The following is a 17,556-nucleotide window of genomic DNA, read 5'->3' on the forward strand; positions in this document are numbered from 1 at the left end:
TTATTAGTATCCTTGTTTTATTGATTTACTCAAATCAGCTGCTCAGACCTGGGAGTTAAATTCTCTTTACCAGATGCCAAAAACGTTTTTCTTACCACATCATGGCGCCACAGGTTAAGGAATATAGTGCAGGGTTCTGAATCTCTCTTGCAGGTCGGTGCTTCCCAAACCTAGCTGTTCGACAAGTCTCCCAAGAGGGGTCTGAAATGCAGGTCCCTAGGGGCCTTGCCCCTAGATTCTGACCCAGAGTGCTGTTGCTGAGTCTGTATTTTTAAATGGTTGACTGGGGGTCTAATGTACAGTCAGGTTTGAGAGCTGCTGTTCAGTTAAATCAAAGACCAATGCTATAATTTGTACTTGATATAACTTTTAGGGTTTGGTTTCTAAAGACAGAAATCTGTGTGTTTTAGATCAGTGGTTTCCTACCTTCTAAAACCGACCTTACCTTTAATGAATCTGTTGAAATCTATGGATCTTTCACTAAGAAACACGCAAATACACTTTTATGTACAATTCTAGAGGGCTCTATCGGTTTCCCAATGCTGCTATAACAAATAGTCACAAGTATGGTAGCTTAAAACAACATCGATTATCTTACAGTTCTGGGTGTCAGAAGTTGGACAGGGTCTCACTGGACTAAACTCAAGGAGCTGCCTTTCTGGAGGCTCTAGAGATAATTCATTTCGTGGTCTCTTCCATCTCCTAGAAGCTGACTGTGTTACTTGGCTCATGGGTCCCTTCTTTTATCTCCAAAGCCAGCAATGTGGCATCTCTCTGACCCCACTTCCCCTTCACACATCTTTCTCTGGCTACCACAAGGAAAGGTTCTCTGCTTTTAAGGATTCACATAATTAGACAGGATGAAAGCCATAGGTCAGCTGAGTTGGCTCTCCTTTAAGAAACCTCCTGAGAAGCCTACCACCCAAATAACACATGCTCTTATCTCATTGGCCAGACACTGCACAAGGCCACTCTATCTGCAAAAGAGCCTGGGAAACATAGTTTTATTTATTTTTAAAACTAGGCATATTAACACGCCACTCGCTCTGGTACTTGTTAGTAAGGAAAATGGGAAGTATAAATACCAGGGAGATACTAATGATCTCTACCGCAGATGAAAACCTTGGCTGGGCGCAGTGGCTCATGCCTGTAATCCCAGCACTTTGGGGAGCCGAGGCAGGTGGACTGCTTTAGCTCAGGAGTTCAAGACCAGCCTAGGCAACATGACAAAACTTCATCTCTACCCAGAATACAAAAATTAGCCGAGCATGGTGGTACAAGCCGGTGGTCCCAGCTACGCGGCAGGCTGAGGTGCGAGGATTGCTGGAGCCTGGGAGGTCGAGGCTGCAGTGAACTGTAATTACGCCACTGCACTCCTGCCTCAAAAACAACAACAACAACAAAACAAAAAAGAAAAACAAAAGGAAACCTTGTGTTTAGTGTCCTGCAATGAGAATTGATCATTTTTCACTGTCACCAAAACACAAAGTTAAAAGTCTCCTTCAAAATCTCCCCCAAAGTGCTTTGTCCTCTTCCTAAGCTTGCTTTTCTTTAAGTAGTTCATTCTTTAAAAATTTTTTTGAGATGTCATCTCACTCTGTCACTCAGGCTGGAGTGCAGTGGCACGATAACCTCTGCCTCCCAGGTTCAAGCAATTCTCCTGCCTCAGCCTCCCGAGTAGCTAGGATTACAGGCGTGCACCACTATGCCCAGCTAATTTTTGTATATTTAGTAGAGATGGTGTTTCACCATGTTGGCCATTGTTGGCCAGGCTGGTCTCGAATTCCTGGACTCAAGTGATCTGCCTGCCTCGGCCTCCCAAAGTGCTGGGATTACAGGCATGAGCCCAGTTCATTCTTTCAACAATGTTTAAGCATCTTCCTATGCCTGGCACTGAGCTGGGCCTTGGGGCTACAAAGATGTCTAAGACTTTTTTCTCCCTGGAGAGCCTTACCATCTCTGGAGAGGGACAGAGAGCCCCTGAAATGATTACCATGTTCTAAGTGTTGAGACAGAGGCATGTTAATACCCTTTGGCAGCCCAGAAGAGAAAAGGGCAGAGGAAATGGGACAGAAAGGGTGAGGGGAGGACTGGCCTGGACGTCTAGAATGGATAGGATTTTTGTTTCCAGTTTAAGAGGGGTAGGCAATTTTAGGAAGAAAGAACAGCGTTGGAGAAGGAACAGATGTGTGTGAAAACCCCTGCTGGACAGGCTCAGAGGACAGCTCGAAATTGTGTGTGGATATACTGTAGGGTTTGTGGGAAGTGGAGTGGGAAAGGGGCTTAAAATGGGGCTGGAAAAGGAGATGGAACCTCCATGTGAAGGTATGCTGAGGAGGTGTGGCTCCATCTTGAGGCAGGAGAAGAGGGTGGGGGCGGGGGGCAACAGGAAGCTTTTAAACAATACCCAAACTCTGGTGTAGAAGTAAAAAGTGGAAAGAAGAGAACACAGGCAGGGAAACCACAATAGTGTGGTCAGACTGGAAGGATCGCAGTCAGTTCAGTAGGAAGCTTGAGTTTGAGTAGCCAAGTTCACAGACGGGAGGTAGAAAGGTAGCTGCCAGAGGCTCTGGATGGGGGTAAGGGTAGGGGAAAGAGGAGTTATTGTTTAGGGTGTAAAGTTTGTTTTCAAAGATGAAGAGTTCTGGAGACGGAGGGCGGTGATGGCTGCATAACATGCATATACTTAATACCCCAAACTGTACAGTTAAAAATGGTGAAGATGGTAAACTTTCTATTACGCATGTTTACAGTGACAGCGTTGAGTGCACGCAGACCCTGCTGGACTCCAGCCACAGAGCCCCTATTCAGCAGGGCTGAGTGGGGCCTGAGGATCTGCATTCTGCCAAGTTCCCAGATGATGTTGATGCTGCTGGTCCGGAGACTGCACTTCGGGAATCACTGGTGTAGGAGAGCGAGTGACTAGAACACTGAGGGGCGCTCTGCTCGCTTCCACGTGGCTGCTATTGTGATTAACGACAGCCGGCGTTCACTGAGCGCCGCTCCTGCAGCTGATCCCACAACTGGGTGAAGGAGCGGCGGGCGCGCAGGGCCAGACTCTGGAGTCTAAACTCGCTCCTCACTCAGGTTGTTCTGGACCTTGCTGGTTGTGACTGGGAGGGAAAGAGAGACCTAAGCAGGGAGACAGGCCCTCAGGGCCGGCCGAACCCATAGTGGCGGAGGGGCGCAGCCTCGCCTCCGGGAACCCGAGCGCCCGGGGCGCAGCGGGGAGGGGGCAGCTCCGGGCGTCCTGCGGGTCGCGGGACCGACTCCTGCCCGGGAAGTGCTCGGGGCCCGCGGCCCGCAGGGGGCGCTGCCGCGCCGTCCAGCCTCCGCCGCCCGGGCCGCCCTCCCAGCGGGCGCGCCCCTCCGCAGTCCAGCGCCGCCCGGCCCGGGACCCGCTCGCTCAGACTTCTCCGGCCGACAGAGGACGCCGACCGCTCGGGGCCGCCCCTGTGCTCGCCTGCGCGCCCGCTCAGCCAGCCGTCCGCGCCCCGGCGCCCGCATCCCGCCTGCGTTCGGGCGCAGAGCTCCCGCCCCGGGGACGCTTCCCGGCCGTCGGCGGACCCCGCGGCCCGCGCGCTCTGCGCCCCGCTCGCCCAGCAGAGGGGAGGGCGGCAGCCGGCTGGGGATGGGCGGCCCGGCTGTGCCCAGGGGCGCCAGGGGGCTCCGTGCACTGCTGCTGGCGCTGGTGGTCGCGGGAGTTCCCGCGGGCGCCTACAACCTCGACCCACAGCGCCCCGTGCGCTTCCAGGGCCCCGCCAACTCGTTCTTCGGCTACGCGGTGCTGGAGCATTTCCACGACAACACGCGCTGGTGAGTGTCCGCCCGCTCCGCGACCCCGGCCCGGCGGCCACCGCCCCGGCCCCCGGGCCCGCCGCCGACTTTCCGGCCTCTTCCCCGCCGCCGTCCCGAGGGGGCGATTTAAATGTCTCCGCTGCGCGCGGCTCGGCCCCCGGGGGACGGCGGGAGAAGGGAGGACACCGTCCGGGGGCCGCGGAGGTCGCGGTCGGCGCCTGGAGGCGGGCGGGGCTGTCGCGCGCCTCCCCCGGGTCCCAGCCCCGAGCATGCGGGGAGCGCCGCTAGAGTTGCCTCTTGGACCGCCCAGCTAGACTCGGCTTCGCTCTCCGGATCGCGGAGTAACTTGGCTCCTCTGCCTCCGAGCGGCCGCGTGGGCCCGGCGAGCCTCCCGAACCTCGCCGGGCCTGGGGGAATCAGGGCACTGCAGCTGCACCCCTCCCCGGTTTTGGGGAACCTCTGAGGAAGGAGCGTAGCCTCTCCAGCGCCGCTGCGCGGGGTGGTGCTCCCCAGGGGCAGGGCGTCTGGGATCCCTCGGGCGCGCTGGAGCCCAGAGGCCCCCCTACCCCGACCCCTACAAGACCCTTGATGGAAGTGGGGTGGAGAAGCTCCTGGATATAGGGAAGAGGAGGGTAAGAGAGCACTTCCGAGTGACAGAGGTGGGGCGGGTAGGTGTTTCTTGGGGCAGCCTGAGTCTCTTCTCATATGGACCAATTCCACCTGGAGACTTTGACCAGAAGCCTTGAGAGAGAGATGTGTTTCTGTAGAGGCCAAGGGATTCAGTTGTCCTCTGAGCCCGGAGCGGTGGGCCTGAAGAAGGTGGCGGCTCTGGCTCCATTAAGCATCATCAGCTGAGTGGTACAGAGCTTGTGACCAACTCGAGTGGAGAAGCACGAAGAGGAGGTTGGTGCCCTCCTTGGCCACTTCCCCTGGCCCACAGGGATTAAATAGCCACACAGTGGTCACTTCTCGATAGGAGAGAGGGGCTGCGGGAAGTTCTCCGTTCAAGGTCATCCGTCAATGGGGACCCAGGTGACAGCCAGGCCGGGGTTGACTTTATTGTGTAGTCACCAGCCTGAGCGTCCTTAGGGGTGGCAGACAGGGAGGTCGAGGTCACTGATGCCGGTGCTCTCAGCATGAAGTTACGCAGGAGAGTCACTGCTCTGTATTGGACAGAGGCTGATGGAAAAGGGTGGTTTGTGGATCGCAGAACTCGAGCATTCCTTGAAAAGGGGACTCCGGGAGCAGCCCACTAAGAATCATGCTGTTTGGGAGATCAGCCTCCAAGAGAACCGGCTTTCAAAGTCCTCCCATAGCTCTCACCCACCTCCACATTCCCCTTCTCTGATTGACTCCACTTGCTGGGTTTAAGACCCAGTGTCTGTCTGTCCTTACAGTTGTCAATTTCCCCTTTTAAAGCAGAGCGGGCTGAAGGCTTTTTCTATGTCCTGCAGACTCAGGGTCTGCGACTGAAGAACACATCCCAGATCCCCGCACTAGGCACGAAGCACGCGGGAAGCTCTGTCACAAATGGTTGGGCTGCTGTCGACAGGGGGCTGTTGAGAAAGGGCAGGCAGCGGAGCAGGCAGCCAAGCCAGCCAGAGAGCATTGTGTGTGATCTGCAGGCTGAGGGTGGCTCAAGTGCCCGGAGCTCTCTGACAGCTAGAGGGAGAGAGGCCAGGCTACTGTCACTGTGGATTTGCATGGGCCACAGGTCAAAGCCACCTGGGCTGCGGAAGGAATGAGGAGGGCAGATCTGACAGAAAAGGTGTTCAGCCTACTTTGTTTTAAGAAGAGGATGAAGAAAAGCTGTGTGACGTGAGCAGATTTGGCCAGTGTAGGAAAAGACAGTCTGGTCTTCAACTTGGTACCCGGTGTAAATGGTAGGGAGTCGGTGTGGAGCTGGGCAGTAACGCTGTGCATAGCCTTGTTGCCAGTTGAGATGTGGGACTGGCATTTCAGGGGTCCATGGGACCATACAGCTGGGCTGCCGGGCTCCAAAGTGCCCCCTCTCGTTCTGATGTAAGCTGGCCACTCTTTGTATTGGAGTGCTTGTCCCTGTAGCTGCTCAGGCACCACCTAAACTCTACTGAAATCTTTTCAAAAGAACTCTTCTTTTTCCTCCCCGCCCCCACCACATTGCCTTAACTTTTTCTTCTCCTCTTGATTTCTGTTCTCTTGATGTTGTTTTCAAGTATTTTCCTCCCCATCCTTTTTCTCTTTCCCCTTTCTCCCAATATTCTTCGTCCTAGACCTTGAATGTATTTTTTGCTGCTTACACTGCCCAGGCTTGGTAAGCTGCGGCCTTTGAAACGAGCGACTTCCAGCATCTTCTTCTTTCTCCTTTGTCTTTCCTCTAGAGGCTAGACTCACTGTGCGAGGCTGCTGAAACTTAAGCCAAAGGCTTCTAGCTTATGCAGGGTCCTATTAATTCCCTGTCCCCAATTTTATAATTGCATATTAATTTTCTTAAAGGTAGTCACCCTAAACGTATAAGATCAGGTCCTCTGAATTCTGGATTTGCCCTAAGTCTGTACCTTAACATCAACTCTGGGACTGGTTGCTTTTCCTGACTCTGTGGTTGGTTGATTGACTTAGTGACAGATTATTGGTTGCTTACTACTAAGTAGAACCTGAGCCCTGGATCTTCTAGCCATGCTTGAGGGACATGTTGGTCATTTTCAATGATTTGTGATTGCAAATAGCAGCAGGGTTAAACAACCTTTAAGGAAACCCTTGAGGACAATCTTAATTATTTCCTTTGAATAAATTTCTAGGCTTGGAATTGCTAGGTCAGAGAGGATGGCAGCTTCAAGGCATTCTCTGTGTATTACCAAAGTGCCAGTGAAGCGTGTGTACTTTAGAAAAATGCATTGATTTATTCAGACGCTGGAGGCTTGGAGTAGTTTTGCAAAGGGCTGCTCTAGTGCAATGGAAGAGGATAGAACCTACATGGGAGTGACTGAAAAGTATCAAATACTAGTCCTGAGTGAGGAAGGTAAAATACAGACATGCAAGGGAAAAGCAATATAGCAAAACTTTGAAAGGAAAAGAAGACATGTTCACTGAGCCTTGTATCTTATGTCTCTCTTCTTGACGACATTATTCATGGTTACTTAATTCAGTATTTTGCAGTCTAAGACGTTTGCTTCATGCTAATCAACCACCTGTTTTACAGGTGAAAAAAATATGTTGTCTATAGGGAAAGGGAGGGAGAAGAATGTTCTGGAAGTGGCAGGAGGAGAGCCCAGACAGCAAAGTCAGCATGGACTCGGCAGGCGGCAGAACCTGTGGGTGTACATCTCACAGTATATGAATGTGCTCTGGTGGAACTAGCACTTCTCTGATCCTATAACTAAGCATTTCTCTCGATTATTTTGTAGCTCAAAATTGTCTCTAATCGGAGGGTCCTAGATCCCTGTGTAAGGGTGGGGGTGATCTTGCTTTTCCCAGCCCTGGTGACTGAACCCAGCTCTGCAGCCATATCACACTGATCACAGAGCCCCAGACCCAGCTTTTCTGAGTACTTGCTTGAGTGGTCTCTCTGTCACTGAGCTCTCGGCAGTGAGGACTGTCCCATGGCTAGATGGACCAGAATATCCTGGACAGTGTTCCAGATGATGTTTGTATCAGTTGGGATACAAACGTGCAAGCGATTCCATTTTCTTTTTCTCTAGTAACACCCAGCGAGCATCTGCCTGCCCAGAGCCGGCTTCCTCTCCTATAGCTCCCATCCCCGAGTCTTCTGGCACCCTTTGAACAACGACAGTAGGTGCCAGGGGACATGGACAAAGCCGATTTCTGTCCCCTTCCTTTAGACATGGACCAGTTCCTCAGCTGCAGGGCTGGCAACTGTAACACCCTGTGATATAAATAAACGCGGCCTGGCTGGCGTGCAGCCTCCAGAGCGGACGTCTTTCACATCCCTCCCCATCCCTCCGCCTCCTCTGCCCCAGACGCCCTGGAGTCCAAAGTGGTTGGGTGCACTGGCTTCCTTTCTGGAGACGTGCTTCCTGCTCCCTCTCCTGGGACACATCAAGACGGCGGTGCTCAGGCACAGAGCAAGTGCTCGGAAATGGAAGATGCACTGGGCTTTTTGCTTCGTTAAGGTTGTCGGAGCTTTGTTCAGTGAGGAATAGGAGGCGATTCCAAGCCGAGGAGAACATAACATCCCGATTTGGATGACGGTTGAGAATTAGAAGAACAAGTTCGACAGTTCTGGTGAGCTGTCTGATGTAGTCACCACTAGCCAGATATATTGCTATTTAAATTAACTAAAAATAAAATGTCAAATCCAGCTTCTCAGTTCCACTTGCCACATTTCAAGCAGTCAGTAGCCACATGGGGCTCATGGCTACCGTTTTCGACACAACACAGGGAGAACATTTTCATCATCATGGAAAGTTCTACTTGGCAGTGTGGGTTGAGAACAATGATGTCAGTCTTAGACACGGATCAAAAGGAGCAGTAAGAAAAAGAAAAATGAAGCTGTAGCGCATTTGAGTACTAAGACTGAAATAGACATCGATTTCAGTTTTACATCTGAAGTATTACAGTGCTTACATCTAACTAAAAATTGTTGCCCGCCGAAGAGGTTGAATTGTGTTTCTGCTCATAAAACACTGCAGGGCCTGGTCAGTGTTTAGGGCTTGGGGTTCAAGAATGAAGACTTTGCTTACAATCTGAAAGGTGAGAAAATTGTGGGGTTCTAGTCATGTGTCTCAAGTATAAGCTATAGGCTCTGATGGGGAAGAGGCTTGTCCTCAGGCAGGCATGGGTTCAGAGGGGCAGAAGAGAAACTCCTGTGAAAGGGAAACCTTTAGAAGGGGAGTCCTGGGGTCACAGACCCTGCTGCCCCTGGCCCTGCCAGTCTCTCTGAGGGGACACCCAGCAGTGCTGGTGGGAGCCCTGCCTTCTCATAACCTCCGTGGCAGCATCTTTGCAGAGTTCCTCTGTCCTGTGCCAGGCTCTAGGGGAAGGTGTAGGTCTACTTCCTTGTTTGAATTTTCTGGAAATGGCTTTTTCAGACCTTGTTCCGGGTCCTCACTCACCCTACAGAGCCTGCTTTCTCAAGCTCTCAACAAGGGACAACACCTATGTGAGGCCTGAGTTGTAAGGGGATTCAAAAAGCATCTTCTCGGGGTTTCTGGGATGTTTCTCTGAAGATCTGGAGAAGCTGGCAAGGGTGCTGTTTTCTGAGCTAGTGCTGAATGCTGGCTGGGGGCAGAGGCAGCTGTCTTGCCCAGTGGAGAACCTTCCAGGGCAAGAAGACCGTCTTGTCTCAACCAGTCGTTAACAGCCCTGAGTGTGAGAGTGAAGGGCCGGGCCCTGGCCAGCTCTGATTCCCTGGTGACGTGCTGCTGTTCAGAAAATGGTCTCCTGAGAGCTTCTATTGTGATTTGTCCAGGGAAAATGTTTTCACATCTGTTAGAAGAAGCCATGGTGTTTTCTGAAACTTCTTGCTTTCAAGGGGTTGCGTGTAATTTTAACAACCAAGATGAATTTTATCAGATAGTGTCTGTGTAATTTTAATAACCAAAATGAATGTCATCAGATAGTGTCTTGTAGATGGTATCCACAAGAGGTCAGATGCTTTCACAGGCGTGATATTCGCTAGTTGTTGACTCTTTGTCACGTCCTGGTGAATGGTTTCCAGATTGCTGATTGGGGAACTGAGGCTTACTGAGTTGAAGGCGTTGTTCAAGGCCCACCCCAGCCTGAGAGATCAATGCACATTCTCTGGGGGGCCTGTGTCAGTCTGCATCCTCTAGGAAACAGATGTTAGGACAGAGATAGGAGTGTGAGAGGATTGTTGGGGGCGGGTTTCGCCTGTGGAAGAGAAGTGGGGAAGAAGTCGGTTGGAGCAGAGAGAACTTCTGACTCTGCAGATCTGATTAAAGTCTCACTCAGCAGGGACCACTGGGCAGAAATGGCTGTTCTCTGCCAGGGTCAGGCATTGGCTAGAGCTCTCTGGGAAGAGCACAGCCTCAGCTGGAATCCTGCAGCAGATCCCAAGAAAGCTGCAGCTGGAGGCTGTCAGCTGACAGTCCTCCTTGCGGCTGGACAGCGTGAGGTGACCCAAACCTGGGTGGCTGCCTGGAGACCACCATGCGTGAATCACCGTGTTGGGAGGGTGTGAGGTGTGCTCCTTGGCCTGCAGTGTAGCTAGGGGTCATCTGTCTTTGCTCATCCCACTGTAATCAGTGTGTGGAGTGTTAGGATTGACAGTAGGGCCATTGGAACTGGCACAGAAACAGAATCCTGAGCAATCTTGCCACCAGCTGACTTGCAAGGTGCCTCTCTTTCTGATGTTGGAGAAGTCACAAGTGATGGATTTTGGAAGAAAGGAGCTCTGCCTTACACTGCGCCATCGAGGTCTCTAGCTCTGCCCTACACTGCGCCATCGAGGTCCCCGAACTGCAAATCCTCTCAGCCAGGCGGATTTTGTGATCAACCAAAGCAGTATAAAATGTTCTATCCCAACCTTCGTTTTTCCAGAGGGAGTCTGGGAAGCCAATGTGGGTCCAAGATTGGGAAAAATCTAGAGTCTTTGAAACCACAGGCTTACTTGGCCACCAATGTCTGCTCTGAGCAACAAGGACTTCTGTGTGGAGTTTAAATTAGCAACAGCAGCAACAATGTACCTCTTGATACTTAATAGACGTCAAGTGCTACCTACATTCTGTACTCACACTAGCTCACTTAATGTACCCAGCAGTCATTTCAGCTGGTAGCCATTTGGGCTGCCATAACAAACTGTCATAGCTTGGGTTGCTTATAAATGACAGAATTTATTTCTCACAGATCTAGAGCCTTGGAAGTCCAAGATAAGGCCCCAGCAGATGTGCTGTCTGGTGAGCTCCTGCTTCTTGGTTCACAGATAGTGGTGCTCACACTCTAAGCTCACACAGTAAAAGGGGTGAGGGAGCTCTCTGGGGCCACATTTCTAAGGGGACTAACTCATTCATAGGTTATAATCCAATCACCTCCCAAAGTCCCCACCTCCAAATAACATTACCTTGGGGTGAAGATGTCAACATATACATTTAGAAGTAACACAAGCATTCAGTCTGTAGCAGCTGGCTATCATTTTATCCCTATTCAAGGGTGGGATGCTGAGGCACAGAGGCAGTATTGCCCAAGTCAAATGGCCAATGAGTCATCGAGCACAGGCCTGTGTGTGCCTTCACCCGCCCAGGAAGTCAGGAATCTGAATTCGGGGGCTTCAGGACACTCACATCTGTCTGTGAAGTTCTGTTCTGCGTGCCTTCCTGGAAAAGTCACTGAATTGCAATAGCAGTAGCTTCTCTGCAGTTCCTTTTGGGGACGCTTATTCATGACCCACTGGCTAGGGTTCTGTCTTCTGGAGATGTTTGATCACCCAGTGATTCTGCCAGGGACATTTGAAGTGCCTCCTGTCACACCAAATCTGTCTGGCATGAAGGCAGAAGTGTTCCAGGAAAGATGGAGTATTCTGCAGTATTCCATGTATCCACCTAACCCCCCTGGGCTGCTTCCATGTATCCACCTAACCCCCCTGGGGCTGCTTCCATGTATCCACCTAACCCCCTGGGGCTGCTTCCATGTATCCACCTAACCCCCCTGGGCTGCTTCCATGTATCCACCTAACCCCCCGGGGCTGCTTCCATGTATCCACCTAACCCCCTGGGGCTGCTTCCATGTATCCACCTAACCCTCCTGGGGCTGCTTCCATGTATCCACCTAACCCCCCTGGGCTGCTTCCATGTATCCACCTAACCCCCGGGGGCTGCTTCCATGTATCCACCTAACCCTCCTGGGGCTGCTTCCATGTATCCACCTAACCCCCCTGGGGCTGCTTTGTTACTATCCCTCCATTCACTCTGAGTTCTCCTGGCTCCCACCACTTATTTAGGAAGCTCTGAATTGGGGAAGATAGCCAGTATTTCAGATTCACTCCTGGGTTTGTAACTTTATTAAGGAAACCCATGCAGAGTCAGGCTTTCTCCACCAGTGGCCAAAAATATGTGTGAGGATGATTTGTATCCCCAAATATTTGAAGATTTAAAAAAAGGCATGAATGGGCACAAAAGAGTAAGAATTAGTATTTGGTATACAACAAGATGACTACAGTCAACAATAATTCGATTGTACATTTAAAAATAACTAAAAGAGCATCATTGGATCACTTGTAACACAAAGGATAAATGCTTCAGGTGATGGATACCTCATTTACCCTGATGTGGCTATTACATATTACATGCCTGGAACAAAATAACTCATACACCTCATAAATATGTACCTACTATGTGCTCAGATCTTTAAAAAAAAATAAATTTAAAAAGCATGAAACAAATCTCCTCCATCTTAGCTGATCTCTTGATGTGTTAAGGCCACCTGGGAGATGCCCTTTCCTACCACTTCCTATCTAGTGTCTAAGTGCTGTGATGTATGCAGACCCCAGAGTAAACCTGGTGTTGTGCAGGACACACCAGTAGGCAGCACTGCAGAGGGTCCTGGCACCTCTTTTGCACCAGGACAGGTCCCAGAAGGTGAATGTTCCAGATTCAGCTGAGTGGAGTTCTACCTTCATTGAGTCCCCTGGTTCCACAGCGGCAACCAGAACCATGATTTCTGGCATAAAAGGGGGCACTGCTGAGATGCACAAGTGTCTGGTGGCCAAGAGAGTGGGCTCCAGCATTAGCCCTGCCCCCAGCCTGCCTTACTCAGCCCCCTATTTAGGAGCCGTGTGATCTTGGCCAATTACTTCGGTTGTTTGAACCTCAGTTTCCTTTTCTGTAAAGAGTAATAAGGGTATGTTCCTCATCAGGTTGTGGGGGCATTCAATGAGATGATGTCTGCAAAGCCCAGAGCACATCACATAGCACACACCAAGCCCTCGATAGCTGCTTGTAGTTATTTCTCTTGTTATTGGATCTGATTTATGAAACTAATGCTCTTTTTCATCCTGACTTGAGATGCTGAGTTTTATTTTGGTATTTTTGTTCATTCATTTATTCATTCATCAGACTTTGAGTGTTGACACTAAACACTGAAATGAATGATATATACTTACACAGACACGCTCTTCGTTACATGTGGCCTCTAACATTTTCATTATGCTCTACGTAAATCTGCATTTTTGTGCGTTCATTTACACCCTGTCTGCTTCCAAAAAGGATCTGAGATGGCTACTTTTAATGGAGATCTTTGGGATTGTAAATCCTAGAATTTTGCATGCCTATTTCTTCTCTGTGCTTTTGGAGAGCCAGGCAGCAGATGGGAGGCCACCCTTGCTACAGGGAGCTCCAGTTCCACCCCAGGCTCCAGTTAAGTCTGGGAGGTAGATCTATAGTTCCAAGGTGGGGTACTCTTAAAAAAAGTAAATGTGAAAGTATTGGCACATTTCTCTAAAAAAAATTATCACAAGAAACCAATAAGATGACATCAAGGCTTTTTCTTACGTCTGCCTGAAGTCTGTAGTTTGCTCTATCCCTTGGATTTTAGTGTTCACTTGATGCTTTCAGATGTGGAAGGAAAACCTCAGTCCTTTTGCCATGCCTCCTTCTCCAGCTGCCTCCCCTCAGTGTGTCTGTCAAGACTCGAGCCCCAGGCCAGGTCAGCAGACTCTGAGGACCCTTCACCCCCTGACACAGAAGCTGGGAGCCAGTGTCACTCCAAGGTGGGACCCTGCTCCCGTTCCTCTGCCTCGTCTCAGTTGGGCAGGGACTCCACTGATTTCATTCTCTGACTTAGCATTATGTGGTATGGATTCTACCCCTCTCCCTCCATTTATTTACTCTAACCTAGGCTCTCCAGGATAAAAATTATTATTGCCAGCCTTTTATGAATACTACCTATGTGCCAGAAGCAGTGTTCACAGTCACCTCTATGCACAGGGGGCTACCACTGCTGAAGCACAGAGAAGTTAAGTCACTTGTCCAAGGTTACCCAGCAAGTAAGTAAATTACAGAGTTGTGCTTTGAATCAAGGTGGGCCTGATTTAATGCTAAACTGACAATCCTCAGGGTTAGCCATGCTGCCTCCCTACCTCCACCTCCATCAAGCCCCTGTCCAAGGTATCAGATGCCTAAGAAAAAAGGAGAAGAGCCCTGAAAGGAAAAGGGCTTCTTTGGGGAGCATTTGTGTCTGCTCTTGGCCTTGCAGATAAAATACCCTAATCTGCTTTTGCAAGTCAGGCCATCCTGGGGTGCATGTCCCCCAAACACTTTGATCTGCCATTTCCTTTCACGCCTCATCACTGCCCTGGGAGGATCATACATTTGTTATTATCTTTGTTTTAGAGAAAAGGAAAGGAAGGGTCAGAGTGGCCAGGGACTTGCCCAAAGTCACAGACCTGGCACACTCCTGGGTGTGACTTCAGGGTATACTCTTCAGGGCTTATTCTACCACTCCAGCCGGCCTGTCCCCTCTCAGGGCCATCAGTAAAAGTCTGTGGTCCTGGTTGGGATAAGATTCCTTTGAGGGAGGGAAAGGAGACAAAGTAGCTGGAGGAGCCATAGCAATAATTGTCAGCTGCAGAGTTGGGTAATTGGTTTGAACTCAGTAGGAATTAGTGGGCAATGGAGTTACCATGGTCCAGTTTCCTTCAGAAGTGGCTTGCCTTCGCTTGATGATGTACCTGTTTTCTATCACCACAGTATTGCTGCATAACAAACCATCCCCAAACTTAGTGGCTTAAATCAGCCATCACTTGTTAGCTCATTCTGTGGTTGGCAACTTAGGTTGGGTTCAGCTGAGTGGGTCTTCTGTTCTCTACAGGGCTCACTCATGCATCTGTGGTCAACTTCTGGGATGGCTGGTTGGCTGGCTGGCAAATGATGGCTTCAGCTGGGAGGGTTTATCTGTGCTCCACGTGGCTTTCATCCTCTAGCAGGCTGGCATGGGCATGTACACATGGTGGTTGGGCAAGGTACCACAGAACATTCAGAAGCTTATATGATTTCTTGAAGCCTAAGCTCAGAAGTCAAACCATACCTCTTTTGCCACATTCTGCTGGCCAATATAAGTCACAGGGCCAGCCCACATCAAGGGGAGGTAGAAACACACTTAATCTCTTGACAAGAGAAGCTGCAAAGTCACATTGAAAAGAGCAATGATACAGGAAGGATGGGGAATCGTGGCCACTTTAGTTCTATATTACTGGTGGTGAAAGCATCCTGGCTATCCCTGAATTACTGTGACAGTCTGAATAGGTTCCTGCCCAGCACACCACAAAAGGGACCAAGGATCTACTAACCTAACTAGCAAACAGAGAGAGGATCTCTAAAAGAAAATGCTTACTCAGGAATAGGGCATTGCAGTGGGAACACTGTATCACAGTAAACCGTGCGCATATTCAGGGAGGTAGAGGAAAACAAAGGCTTTTAAAGGGAAAAATGAGGATTACATAATTCTTTTGAGATAATTACCCTTGGATACAAGGATCAGTAACAAGGATGGCACCAGTTTGAGGCTGGACAAGAGTTGCTAGGTAGATTTCCTCACAGAAGGGGTGTGTGTGTGTGTGTGTGTAAGGTTGTGCAAGATTGTGTTTTTGCAGAATTTTTTGTGATAGTTCTTGTTATCAGCTATTTATGCTTATTTAGGCCCCTTCATGGGCTTCTACAGCTCTATTTGTCAGGATTTTTATTTTTTTTGAATACAAGTGACTCTATTTTGATTCCGACAACCTTTGCAGTCTAAGGACCTATGAGCTCGTGGGTGCTGCCAGGAGTTGGAGCTGGGACAAGTTGAGTGCCAAGGTGTTTGGCCTGCTGCTTACTGCCCACCATCCTAACATTTCTCTGAGCACTTACTTTGTAGCAGGCACTGTGCTGGGTGTTTTATAAACATTCTTTTGCTTAAACCTTACAAGAAACCTTCTTAGGTACATTTTTATTCCTCCTGTTTTACAGAAGAGGAAAACTGAGGCGCAGAGGGGTTAAGACACTTGACTAAGGCACACAGCTTGTGAGCAGCGGAGGTGGGATTTAAACCCTGTGTTACTGTCTGTGCTTCTTACACTTTATCACCATGAATAACTTTCCCACAAAGCTTAGAAGTCAGGTAGAACTATTGGCTTAAAACCCCTAGAAAGCAGTCAGTATCCACTGCTTCAGTACCGGGAGCCTCAGTTTCCCCAATTACAAGAAGAGCTTCTGAGGCCTTTTGGGTTCTGTGGCTCCGCTGGGCAAGCATTGGTCCCTAGTGGGCCCACTTCCTCTGGAAATGAAGGGTTTGATGTGGTCAGAGCACCAGCTCTTCCGTTACTTCAGCCTGGCCTGCTTTCTGCCCAGTGAGGGATGTGGACAATTCCTGGGGTTTCTCCGTGGTGGACACACAGCGAAGAATTCAACTCATGTAACCAAAACATGGGTTCCTGGGGAAGCTTTGGCTTTGCATTCAAATGCCTGAAAGCAAACCTAATGGGTTTAAAGTTTTTAATCCCCAGTTGCTATCCTCGATCTGGCTATAACGTTGCCTGTGGAATTGCTGCTGTGGCATTTGTGGGGAGGGAGAGACTCTTTGAGACACCGTCAGTTCTCAGTTCTGCCCAGAGAGGCAGCTGTGGCTCAGTCTTTCTCTGTCACCCACTCTCCAGAGAATTTACCTGCTGATTACCCTAAAAACGTGAGAGAGGTGCAGAGCGAGGTGGGCAGCTGGAATGGAGCATTCACAGCCAGCTTGACCACACACAGGGAGCTCAGGAAGCAGCTCTCTTTGTTGGAAGAATGCAGGGCATTTAAACTGCCACACCAGGAGGGAGTTTGGAGAGGCTGAAAAGAGCACCCCATTGGACACAGACACTCTGGGTTCAAATCCCAGCTCTGCCACTTACTGCGACCCAACATCTCTGAGTGGAAAACACACAAGAGGCTGCCTGACAGGATGGCCTTGAGCAAGAAAGCACCCTCGTAAGCAAAACCAGTGCTGGTGACTGAACTGACGCACCCGCACTTCCAAAGCACTGCTTATTAAGAGAGGCAAACCTCTAGTTAACGCCATGACGACAGCGTCAGTGCTTTGGAAAAGCATGGATTGAAATTCACCTCTTGAGTCACCTGAGCCTGATGGGGACGAGAAAGCCTTCTTTTCTAAGTCCCAGCTTGTCCTTTGTCATGACAGAGCTTTCCCATCAAAGGTCTCACTTCAGAGCTGCCCTCAGAGGCTCACTGGGGCTTTCTCAGGTGGGGGTGTCATATGTGAGCAGCTGGCACCAGAGGGGGCTCTGGGTACCTGTTAGCTCCCCTTTCCTCCGTTCTGGCTGATGTGGGGTGGGTAGAATAGGGAATGGTGATGTATCTGACTACTGGGGTACACGCTCCAGCTTGGCATCTTAGCATGAACAACCATCATAACCTCTGGCCACCTGCTTCCCTATCTGTAAAATGGGGATGGTATTAGTTCCTCCATAGGGTTGCTGTGAAGACTGAATTTGATCCTGCCCATAATGAGCCTCACCCAGCACCTGCATACTCTATGTGCCCGCTATATGCTGGTTGCCCTAATTAGAAATTTAGAGTCCTGCATTGATGAGAGGACTTTAAAAGGCCTTTGAGGCCAGGCGCAATGGTTCATGCCTGTAATCTCAGCACTTTGGGAGGCCGAGACAGGTGGATCACCTGAGGTCAGGAGTTCAAGACCAGCCTGACCAATATGGTGAAACCCTGTCTCTACTAAAAATACAAAAATTAGCCAGGCATGGTGGCGTGCATCTGTAGCACTCAGCTAGTAGGGAGGCTGAGACAGAAGAATCACTTGAACCCGGGAGGCGGA

The 17,556-nt window shown here is 50.1% G+C and overlaps 1 protein-coding gene across 5 annotated transcripts in view; it reads left to right on the forward strand.

Moving 5' to 3' along the window:
• Window positions 1-3,408: 3,408 nt before the first annotated feature.
• Window positions 3,409-17,556, forward strand: part of ITGA9 (integrin subunit alpha 9) — a 375,338-nt gene continuing 361,190 nt past the window's right edge. For 3 of the 5 annotated variants that reach the window (XM_035278480.3, XM_035278481.3, XM_054247151.2), the window contains exon 1: window positions 3,409-3,816. In XM_035278480.3, the coding sequence (XP_035134371.3) occupies window positions 3,632-3,816 (185 nt within the window). In that variant the 5' untranslated portion in view covers window positions 3,409-3,631. Of the gene's footprint in view, window positions 3,817-4,085; window positions 4,431-17,556 lie in introns of those variants that run through there. The other 2 variants (XM_035278482.3, XM_078354637.1) reach the window with 1 other exon arrangement.

The sequence above is a fragment of the Callithrix jacchus genome, chromosome 17 (assembly GCF_049354715.1).
Source record: "Callithrix jacchus isolate 240 chromosome 17, calJac240_pri, whole genome shotgun sequence".
Lineage (NCBI taxonomy): Eukaryota > Metazoa > Chordata > Mammalia > Primates > Cebidae > Callithrix > Callithrix jacchus.